Source organism: Saccoglossus kowalevskii, chromosome 12, assembly GCF_978046115.1.
Source record: "Saccoglossus kowalevskii chromosome 12, keSacKowa6.1, whole genome shotgun sequence".
NCBI lineage: Eukaryota > Metazoa > Hemichordata > Enteropneusta > Harrimaniidae > Saccoglossus > Saccoglossus kowalevskii.
The window spans coordinates 2,519,446-2,531,537 of record NC_140652.1 but is presented as its reverse complement, the minus strand read 5'-3'; the positions used below and the strand labels follow the sequence as shown (position 1 = coordinate 2,531,537).

Below are 12,092 nucleotides of genomic sequence, written 5' to 3'. Positions count from 1 at the left end.
AATGATACCGAGTTTTACAAGTTATAATTTGCTGTGTCTTGGGAGGGATTGTAATACTATTTTGTGTCCATATTGGTGACTTTGGTCTCAAGTGAAACTTTCGGGATGAGAAATCAATAACTGCTTTATGTTCCGCTAGAAAATCTGTTCCAATTATCACATTACTTTTTGTATAGTCAACAATGTGGAAAGGAATGGTCACTTTTTGATCCGCTATTTCTGTCTTGACATAGATTCGACCTCTGAGCGGAACTATTTGACCGTTCACAGTACGTGCTGAACTTCGAAGGGGGGGGGGATATATTTTACGATTTCTCAAGTTTGGAAAGTTTCGCATGAAACTTCTTGAAATAACTGAAATCTCAGCTCCCGTGTCTACCAATGCCCAGACATATCTATTATCTAATCCAACTCTAATCATGCTACTACCATAGATATCGGTTGATATTGAACACAAAAGAGGGCTTTCTACCATTTTTTTCCCATGGCTAGTTGGTCTATTTTCCGCCCTTCCTAAAATAGACTTTTTGGGTTTAAATTGCCCCCCTGTTTTTCGTTATCACAATTTTTAGCAATATGGCCTTTCGCCCCACAACTATAACAAATTATATCTTTCAAATCCCCTTTTTGTGCCCCACTCCGACATTCTCTTGCCCTATGACCTCTTTTACCACAATTATAACAATTTCCACTGAAATAACAGCCGGCTGCTGAATGACCCTGCTTATTACAAATGCCACATATCGGAATTGTATTGCATTTTCTACCTTGGTAAGTTAGGTTTGAACCAACCTGGCTCTCTGGTCCCTGGAACTGCTGCGGGCTGTATACGTACTGCGGTCGATGTTGTTGTAATAATTGTTCAGTTTTCTGTGCTAACCTTTTCACGCTGAGTTCAATTGCTGATAAATCTGCGCCATTCTTTTTTTTCTCCCCTTCTTGCATATGACAAGCTATCTCACTCAGTCTGGCTCTTCGTCTGGCTTCATCAATCGTTTGAGGCTGATGGACAATCACCTGACTCTTGATGTCATTCCGTAGCCCGGCGCGAAAATAACGTAATTGTTCTTCGGGTGTTTTACAAAGTCAGGCACAACGCGACTTGACATTTGCTGCGTAATCTTCTACGGATTCGTCGGCCCCCTGTTTTCGCTCAGACAGTTCTTGTTCTAGTATCCAGTCTAAATCGGCGTTTTCAAAATATGCAATAAAGGCCGCCGTCAAAGCTTCATAATCATCTCTTACTTGGGCTGGCAATTCATTTACCCACATCTCGGCTGGGCCAGTCATCAACATCCTGAAACCTGCAGCTTTTCTATCATTCGGCAGTTGGTTAAAGTCTGCATATGCATTAAACTTCTGTAACCAGGTTGTCGTATTCTCTGACTGTTTACCTTTAAACGGAGCTGGCACGATTGCCATGTTGACAGGCGTTGGACGATTTTGAAGATCTTCGACAACTTCCTGTATTCCTTCTACTGCCTGTTGTGTCATTCTTTGATCTCCAGCAATAGCTTGTGTCATTTGTCCAAGATATTCTGTTAAAACTTCACGGATTCCTTCCATTATGTGTGTTCTTTGTCTTGTAATCATTCAGTGTTCACAAGATGATTTTTGTGTTGAACACAATGCCCAAGGGTTATCCACCATGTGGATAGGTATTTTTGATGTTAAAAAACCTTTCACTTAGGTAACCGGGATTCGGTCGTTTTCCACGCTAGACTCACAGGAAACACACACAAGCGCCATTCATGTTCCAAACGATTCTCTGCCAAGTCCCCGGTTTTCACCCGAGACAGCATTAAATCACTCTTTATTTCTTGTCACTCCTTAACCAATTACAATCAGTATAAGAGACTCCAAGGCCTTGCCTTCAAACAAACAACCAATCACATGAAAGTTTTACACATCATAATCAATTGATTAATCGTCAAGCTATTAAGAAAACCACTATTATATTGTCAACACCAACTAATATTTATGGGGTAATAGTCTTGCAATAACATTCCACAAAGATACCACATGAGTTTAAAATTGCAAACAACATTGGTTTAGGATTACAGCTACTGTACTGTAATCTTTTACAAACTGCAGACTCATAAGATGTCTTTGGCTGATTTCGACTAGCTCGCCATCTGGCCTTGTCATTAACCTTTATCAGTAGATGTCATGGCAACCACTGTCAAGCTGACTGACCTCGTCATTTAACCCCTATCAGTAGATGCCATGGCAACCACCGTTAGGCTGAAATATAAATCATGACACATTATTAAATTTTAGGAAACCTGATATTTTACACTATTATCTTTGTGACAACAGCAGATAGATACCAAATGTATAAATGCATTAAAGAGGTTGACAATATCATTTTCTATGGTGTATTAGTATTAGTATCCTGACCACTAGAGGGAGATATTTCAATAAACGACGAACGTATGAACAATTGGAAGTCACAGACAACACAACTGATTCTAACACGTTGAATATCCGCATTCGTGTGAATGTTGTTTTCAAATATAATATCTACATCTTATGATATTGTCACATCAACATGATCGCATACCGACTGTATCATGAATACGGCGGCAACACAAATTACGTCATTAGGTGTAAATATGGTAACAGTTGACAATAATCATCGCGTGATATAATAATGCTTACTGACGCCTTCCAGTATGCATTAATCGATTAGCGATATTTTAGAATCTAAAATTAGTTTCCTCTTACCGAATACAAATAGTAGCAGGACTTCATTATCATCCAAATTATTTCCGAGACTACTCCCTCCACTCACCGTGACCATAGCGGTGTTGTTGCTATGAATGTGCACATATCCTGATAGAGGGCGTTTGTGCCAATTTTTATGACATTGTGCGTGTTCGCACAAACTTTTGTTTAGGATATAGGTCTGAATATAGAATATAGCTTAAGTGGTCGCACGGTAAAAAGACCACCGTCTTTAAATGTCATTACATGAATGGAAGTAAATAAAGCATGTACAAGTGATTGATAACACGTGAAATTAACCCAAAACAAAACATTTGCCAAAACAAAAACCAACATTGAAAGAAAAAAAGAAAATTTCTTTGAATTAAATATAATGACTAAACTTAATTTTGTCATTTGTACTTATTTAGAAAATATCAAATAAATTGTATTATTGTCATCTTCTTGATTAACTGTAATACTCATACTGCACTAACCTGCAAGGTATTATGGGAACATTTTCTTTATTATCTTTTGTTCCGAAATGAAATACGATCAACAATCAACGACATGCACATGAAATAAACACATTGTCAACTCCAACTGCGTGACTTTGCTGTGACTTTTCGGTGACGTTTCGACCAATAACCCATTATCCATAACAATAAAACTAACCCTGTCCCTTCAGTGCCGTCCTCCATTTTATGTCCCACTTCAGGGCACATATCTGGAGGGCATACATACGGGTGGCTGGAATATTTAGAGTTCAGGTTGCAACTGCATGAATACGGCTACCACTATTTCGGCTTTTGTTTGCTCATTGGTTTGTCCGAATCGAACGTCTTTATTAATAATTAACCAAATGACGTAATGCCTATGCCTATGTCATTTGAAACAATTATTTTTCTCTATAGTTATATAGTCACAATGCGGAATATAATTTTCTCATTGACGTTGGTAATTACAATTTTCTGAATAACAGTTCAATAGTACCCATCTCTTATTTTAAATACTAAAGAATTATACAATAAAAGTGAAAGCATTTTATTACATAATCTACCATGGATAAAAAACAGTAGAATACCTACGAATTAACCAACGGCTATGACGACGCCTACTGGCCCGGATGTACATGGATGTACATGGTGGTTCTGATACACTGGCCAATCCCTGCATTTCACTATGGGTAACCTGTTTAAGTTAGTAATTTGGTAGAGTGCCTACTCCCCAGCTTGGCTGATCAGAAAGGGTGTTGTTCGGGTTTCGTCATAGGAAAAAACAGTACTTCTACGAAAGTAAGTTGCACTCTCACGCATGTTCTTCATGAGAGAACAACTTCCGTCTGAAGCCAGTAAGCGCGGGACTGTTTACAGCTAACAACTATCCAAATATCCGAGTCCTTGCAGACAGTTAAGGAAAGTGACAGATTCTGGAGACAAATGTCGCTTTCTGGATAAAGAAGGCATGATTAGAGTAATAGCGGCAAACGAAAGACTGGTACAGCGTGTATATTTCTGGTAGATGATAGTTTTCGTATAAAATCTTTGTCAGTATATCCCCTTTTTTGTCAGCATTTACAAGTAAAATACCCTTTCTCTGTCTAAACAGACCGTGTTCACCAGTTCTAAAACAATGCATGTTTACCAAGAAGTGAATGTATCTTAGAACATGCCTTTTTGCAGAACTACTTTGTTCTCATTTGATTTGATGTCATCCAAGTTGGGAGTACAACCTCCCCCACAATGTTTAAAATGAAACAGGTGTGATATCCGAAGTTCACTGGTACACGTATGCTGTGACAACACACATCCCATAATACTCGCCAAACTTATCGTATGAATTCGTTACTCTTATTCGCCGCTATCGTTATTTATCGGTCTGTTTCGGGTCAATGTCTGGTAGGATTCCGAGGCGCACTGCGCCATTTCAAGATGAATTGTACTGTTTACAAACAATTTATAGATGTGTAAACCGTCAACGAAAAGCAGGTACTAAAAATCAGTTTGATTGTTTGTTGTGAGGACAAATTATAAATATTGATATTTTTGTACCCATACTGCCTTGCATGGTGGAGATAACCACACATGAGAGTAAGTGGAACCGTTACCCATACTACCTAAAGTTGACGTTCGTGTGTATCGCCATTTGGGTATACACATATCAATGAGGAACACACCATTACCCATAATAATTTTGCATAATAGAGTATATCGGCATTTAGATGCGCACATATAAGAGTGGGACACAATTTACCCACAATACCTTGCATGTTAAAGTGTATATGTATTAGGAACTCATCATTTCTTCACCCCTAATGTCGGATACATTGTAACTGGAAAGTTGACAACAGGGTACATACTGTTTATGTTTCAGCATGTAATTTGTTTAATATTCATAATTAATATTTTATATAGTATATACATTATGTCAATTGTTATACATATTACATATTAATAAATGAAAATAAATTAAAATACTTATTTTATTTCACAATTAATAGAAGAAGTAGAAGTTATTGTACATATATCTCCATGTCTTGCATGAGTTTGTTAACGGGCTTAAATTGTCAAATGATTTAAATTTAATTTTTCAGAAAAATAATACTATTGCAAATAACATACATTGCCCCATTGTTATTCGATGTATTGTTAGTGACAGATTCTAACGTTATCCTAGTCCTTGAATGGAAAGAGAATTAAAGAACACACCTAATAAAAATATTCGTTAGTTATCCTGTTAGTAGATGTCTAAAATGACAAATATGAACATTCCAGAAATATGCAACACAGCACTGTACATTACATTGTTAAACATATATAGCTGCAAGCAGAAATGTGGGGCTGAAAGTTATATAATATGGTTTCTCTGGACAATCTCATGTTGTCAAGTGTCAAAATTCATAATTTCTGTCTGAGAGATGTTAAAAGTGATCTAGTGTAAAGAGGAGTAAATTAAACTAGGTAAATTAACTAATAACCTAAATACTAAATATACTAATGGTACTAAATTTGTATTAATAAGGCACGGGATTTAACAATAGAATATTCTGCAAAATACAAATGTTTTTATTATCATCCACATGGTCATTGCCTAAGCGAGATGATGTAATACAGTCGTGAAGCGGTCTTTGAAAAGACGACTACGACAATTCCTGTGAAAATACCAATTTGCTATACCGTGTTGTATTTGTTGGCCCAATTGCCAACATTAGTAACATTGTGCCCTTTAGAACTAAGAATTAGTGAAACTGATTTAAACGTACGTGTTATTAGGTATGTTGTAGATGTTCATCTAAGTGACCTTAAGTGTTTATACCATTGTAGTAATGTGTTACAATACATTGCAATTAAAGTAATAAAAAAGTATATTTCACTAATGCAGCTGAATGTATCACTGTCTATCATATCACCTTCGAACCAAACTACCCTATACTTAAACTAACGTTTTCGTTCTTATGCAATACGCACATTGTGTCACCTAATGCATTGTCGTTTTCTTTTATGTAAACATAGACAAATGTATTTTTGAAAGTTTTAATAGTGGCTGTCTTGTATTATAGACTATTGGTAAACATTAGTTGAATCGTAAATAACAATTATGTACATAATACGAGTTTTATAAAAGTTCAAAGGTTTGGGCGCGACGTTAAATAATTTAGAATTGATAGTCTACACGAGTATGAGGTAATTGGGTAAATAGTGTATATCCTGAGTATACTGTGACAGACTCTATACCAGTCAGTCATGGGAAGTGTATCAGTCCTTTGGAATATTTGTTTATGTATTCACAAAGTATTAATAAAAACAATATTATTTAACAATTAAGAATATTCCTTTGTAGACGAATACGAGCACACTACTTGCATAAAAGAATTCGGTAAAATGTAAAAGCTTTTGTAAAGCCTAATAAGCCTGGCGTATCTCAAAATACTTTAAATTATAACCAAACCTAACATCTTAATTTGGTTTTATTATAATTTTGTATTCACCACCTTCATCAAATCTTCAAAGAGCTATTTAAATTTTTCGATTTTTGTGACCTACACATATACGCATTTACAATTACAAATGGACTTTAAATAACAATATACTAAATAGATCGACCTACAATGTAAACAATACATAATAACATACTAGTGTGATAAATTGGACTAGGTACAAAAGAAATAATTAAGTTGTTGAATTATGATTACAGTAGTTTCCACCAAACCTCGAACGTTAACTTTGTATAAAATGTTAACACACTACTAAAGTTGTTTTGTAACATTGCGAGTAAATGTTTACAAGTTGCTCCAGATATTATCAAAGTTGCGGTAAAATCAAAGAGTTGTTTATATTATAAACCAGACAGCGGTCTGCACTGTCGCCACACCAAATCAAAAAGAGACGACTAGAACACGTGGCTGGTAAGTGCTAAAAGACGCATTTCATTTCGCCAGTATCAATCTAAAAATATGGCAGAATATCTGTTTAAAGTGGAGTTTATTTACTACTCCGAAGCAAGAAGAGTACCTGTATTTATTAGAGAAGACGATTTTCATCAAATGAGTTACGAAGATTTTACGAACAGGCTGACTCGTGACACGACTTTTCTACGTCGAATGACAGAACTAAGATTACAGATTGTAGACGAAGACGGTCAGCGCATGGACTTGCCTCCAAACGATTGCTTCAGACAATTAGTACTAGAGAACATGCATTTAAATACAACCGGTTCTACAGTGAAAGCAACGATTTTTATTCTCGATGGATCATCACCTATGCTTGATAAAAAACCCACTGCTGAGACGGTTGTATCGACAACGAGCGGTGATACTAGAACCCGGACCAAATTAAGTTACACTGATTTTTCTGTGGAGGAAAAAAAGACCAGTGCTGACACCAGTATTAAAATTAAACCTGAAGATTCGCCAACGATTGAAACTCGACGCGACATTCTACAGGAAAAAATAGAACATCTCGTTTCATCAAAAGCAGTCATGGACAGAGAGTTAGCTGATCTGAAATCTATTCCCGCGCCATTAGCTGTTTTGGTGCTTCCCGGTCTGCGACCGATCTCCGCTACGTGCAGATTATGTCACCACCCCGGCCATAAAGAAAGTGGAAATAAGGGTAAACGTGAATGCTGCTACGAGAAATGCCCCGGTTACATGTATTGTGGTAAACTGGATAGACACAGAGAACACGCAGAACTTGTGAAAGAGGTCAGTTTAAACATGACAGATTTTTTATTATATATTGACATCGGACACATGTCTGGTCTTTAATTATGCGTATGCTTTACATACCGGTACCAACATAACTGTCTGAATATTTGAGTATATTAATTGTTCGAATTAGTTGTATTTTGATGTTATAAAAATAAGGCCAGTTTGCGATCATGACGGTTTCATAATTTATTTTTTTTACAACAGAAAGTAAAGGACATAAAATATCTGAAAGACCAAATCAAAGACACAGAGGCTGAATTATATAACATTAAAATATTCATCGACAAAAATCAAACACAGTTCGCACGGGTTGTAAAGCCAAGACTGAAAAAATTATATCCTGAGAAATATATTGGCCCTCGTGGACAGGGTAAATTACTGACGGATATTCGATTGTTGAAAATTGCTTTGGATAGTAAGATTCCCGGGCAAAATATGAATGATGCTGTGCAGTTTCCTAAACTTATGCAGGCAGCAAAATTGAAAACTAACATTTATAGAAATACTCATGAAGACGACTCTTCCAGCAGTGACGAAATGGAGGTTTTTCGCAAAGTTAGGAAAACATCCCCCGTACCTGAAACTCCGGCACAAAGTTCAGCTGAACCACAGTCAGCTGGCGCACATGTGATAATAAAATAAATACGATATTTACTATATGGGGGCCGCCATCTTGAATGACGCATAAAACTAAATAAGAGACAAGTTGTGAAACGCGTTTTTCAGATTCCTGCAAATCAGGACAAAAATACCAATCTTTCACAAAAATACGGTCCGTTGGGGTTATATTAAGCCAACCGATAACAAAATTCGGCCGAATTCGTCGTTTTTGTGTGGAAAAATCCCTTGCATACGAACACCTAATTACGCGAAGAACCTGGAACACTAAGCCGGGGTATTTGAAACCGAAATTGTCATCTAAGCATTAGGCCGTCGCTGATTGGCTGCTGTGCTGGAATGTCAATTTTTAGTTTCAAATACTCCGGCTTAGTGTTCTATGTTCTTCGCGTAATTAGGTGTTCGTATGCAAGGGATTTTTCCACACAAAAACGACGAATTCGGCCGAATTTTGTTATCGGTTGGCTTAATATAACCCCAACGGACCGTATTTTTGTGAAAGATTGGTATTTTTGTCCTGATTTGCAGGAATCTGAAAAACGCGTTTCGCAACTTGTCTCTTATTTAGTTTCATGCGTCATTCAAGATGGCGGCCCCCATATAGTAAATATCGCATTTATTTTATTATATCAGATGTGCGCCAGCTGACTGTGAGCTGAACCTAACACCGCGCATGATAATCTAAACACCGGTCCTGTTAATCAATACATGACTCAACCTTTTCAACCCATGTTCGATGTATACAGGTGGTTTTAATGTAAATTCTCCGTGGGCAGTACCATTCCATCCGCTACAAATCCCAGCTGCACCGAACCCGCCGAATTACTTACATCGCGGTGCGAATATCTGCCTTCAAACAGAAATGGACAGAAATGTGCAAGTAACATCTACTGCTACTCTACCCACTCAAGAATCGACCATTTCGCAGCCTGACATACCAGAATTCCCGCCACAGCCAGTACAGACAACTGTATCACAAGTTCCAAGTACACAACAAACAGAAAACATTACTAACTTTGATCCAAATGCTTGTTTGTTAAATCTTGCAGCAACCGCGGCAGCTCTGTCCGCTGAACCAGAACAAAAGAACTGATTTTAAAACACAAATCGGTAGTCCAGGTCAGAACAAAATCCGCCTATTTTTCCAAGAAATATATGTATCATTATTAGCAAAAGGGCAATATTTAATTTGGTTTTGTTTTCAAATTTGACAACAATTTTTGTTTCTGAAATATCAGTAGACCATCATGTCTGGGTTTGGTCTGAATTAAAATTGAAAAAAAGTACATAAAACTTTAGAATGGGAAACAATTGTTGGGTGGTGAAAGTAAAATTATGATGTTTTATTTTCACAAAAGTGTGTATACACACAATTTTAGAGTGAAACACATGTTGAGTGCGGAAAGTAAACTTATGATCAGTTATTTTACAAATTTTGATTTAATATCAAAGTCAGTGGCAAAACTAATTTAGTCTGAATGTTTGGAAGTGTGCACAAACAAAAAAGGGGGATGAAGGCGGGGTAAAAAAGATATGTTCTTTTATTTTTACAAATTAGATAGTTGGTGTGATTTGTTTTTCAAGCAGTTTACAATAGTCAAATATATTAGACACACCCTTTGTTAATTTATTTACCAGTTTATGTTATTGGCAGCGTTAAAGTTCGCTTGGGTTCTGCCTTTGACGAAAACACTTTTTACACATTGTATTCACAACAGTGATAATAGCATTTTTATTGATTGTTTTGTGTTCATGTACAGCTTTATAGTATTCCTGTTGCAAAATTAAATGTTTTACATACATTAAATGTGATTAGTATACATGGTAATAAATAAAATAAAAAAACAGTACATTGTGTATAATGTGTTCATTATATAATCATTTATAAAGTGAAACCATACAAAATCATACTTGACGTGTTAACGGTATGTCATTTTTACCCTCTATATTTCTATTTGAGTTATTAAATAATATCAACAAATTACGTTTTATATGCATTTCAGTTTGACGTCTTATTTATATATAACCACACTCTGCAGCAAATTGACGACAGGCACCAGGACCAATTTTCCTAATTGCCTCGGCAACGGCAAGTTCAGTAAATCGATAAGAATACTCCTCATTTCCTCTCAGGCAAATTTTTATATAGCGGAAGCAGAGTTCACAAACATTAAACTGTGGACTGTATGGAGGCTGAAAAATTAGTTCAACTCCCTGTCTACGTAGTAAATCTCTTAGTGCTGGCTCTACAAAATGTCCATGGTGAAACCCACAATTGTCGAGAACAACGCAATCTCCATCTGATAAAATGGGGTTTCCAAATACATCGACGATTCTTGTTGCGTCATCAAAAAAATCCAACATTTCTAAACCGTTGGAAGGCCCAGTAATAATATCAGCATGGTCAATACCCGACGCACTCGTTAGCAAGTTGATAGTATAGTTGGCATTACTGGCATGTCTTTGAACTTGGACTGCAGGTTGCCCTCTTTCAGCGTGCCCGTAGATACGGTTCCCAGTTGTACGGATTACTGACGATTTGTCAAACCAGTGCAGTTGTCTAACATCGTAATTTGTAATAGCTTCCATAAAGTCAAGCGTCCACTCCTGATTTCTCTCTGTTGTGGACTCTGCAGCAACACTGGTATTTTTTTTTCGTGTCATACCTAAATGCTGCATTATACCACGATGTATAGTCGTAATGCTGGGAACATTCTCCCCTGTGCAGACTCGATCGGCCACCAGTTTGTTTTGAATCTCTTTCAAATAAATACTAGGCGTAGATTGTTTGTAGTACTCGATGTGCTGTAATACATTATGAGAGAGTTTCGAACATTCCGTTGGACCACCAGTTTCTCGATCAAAATTTGCAGTGGATGTAAATTTCTGACATATGGAGTAGGCTGTGGATTTAGAAACACCGACATTCCTTGAGATATCCCCGTAAGAACGTCCACTCAAAAACATGTCCACTATTTTGTCACGTACTGCATGGGGCGTTGTCATACCGGGTCGACTTCGAAACATGGTCAAGTTGTTATTCCTCAGCAAATTTGAATTTGAGAGTAGATCTATCCCGGGTAAAATCGCGGTCTTTGCGTTGATTGGTTATTGTTATATTTTTAACAGGACATCATTCACGTCTGGTTTCCAATATAAACAACTCAGCATTCAGTTTGAGAGTATCCCGGGTAAAATCGCGGTCTTTGCGTTGATTGGTTATTGTTATATTTTTTGACAGCATGTCATTCACTCACGTCTGGTTTCCAATATAAACAACTCTTTGATTTTACCGCAACTTTGATAATATCTGGAGCAACTTGTAAACATTTACTCGCAATGTTACAAAACAACTTTAGTAGTGTATTAACATTTTATACAAAGTCAACGTTCGAGGTTTGGTGGAAACGACTGTAACACTTTGAGCACCAAAATCTTACATTCTGTTGCAAAATGTTGCCTATTTTAAAGAGCGGTGGTCGTCGCGCTGCGCATGTGCGACATTTGTGTTGATAAACATTGATTTTCCCATAATCCAATGCGCTATTTTGGAGGAAAT

At 36.8% G+C, this 12,092-nt stretch overlaps 1 protein-coding gene and 1 long non-coding RNA gene across 2 annotated transcripts; both read right to left on the bottom strand.

Annotated features, from left to right (window-relative positions):
• Positions 1-1,748: 1,748 nt before the first annotated feature.
• Positions 1,749-2,817, bottom strand: LOC146735417 (uncharacterized). Its single transcript, XR_014931062.1, has 2 exons — positions 2,728-2,817; positions 1,749-2,244 (listed from the first exon to the last, which is right to left on the bottom strand). It is a non-coding gene; the product is annotated as an uncharacterized LOC146735417 (long non-coding RNA).
• Positions 2,818-10,549: 7,732 nt separating this feature from the next.
• LOC102805602 (uncharacterized) lies at positions 10,550-11,560 on the bottom strand. Its single transcript, XM_085506283.1, has one exon. The coding sequence runs from the start codon at positions 11,558-11,560 to the stop codon at positions 10,550-10,552; it is 1,011 nt and encodes a 336-aa protein (XP_085362409.1).
• Between the last annotated feature and the right edge of the window lie 532 nt (positions 11,561-12,092).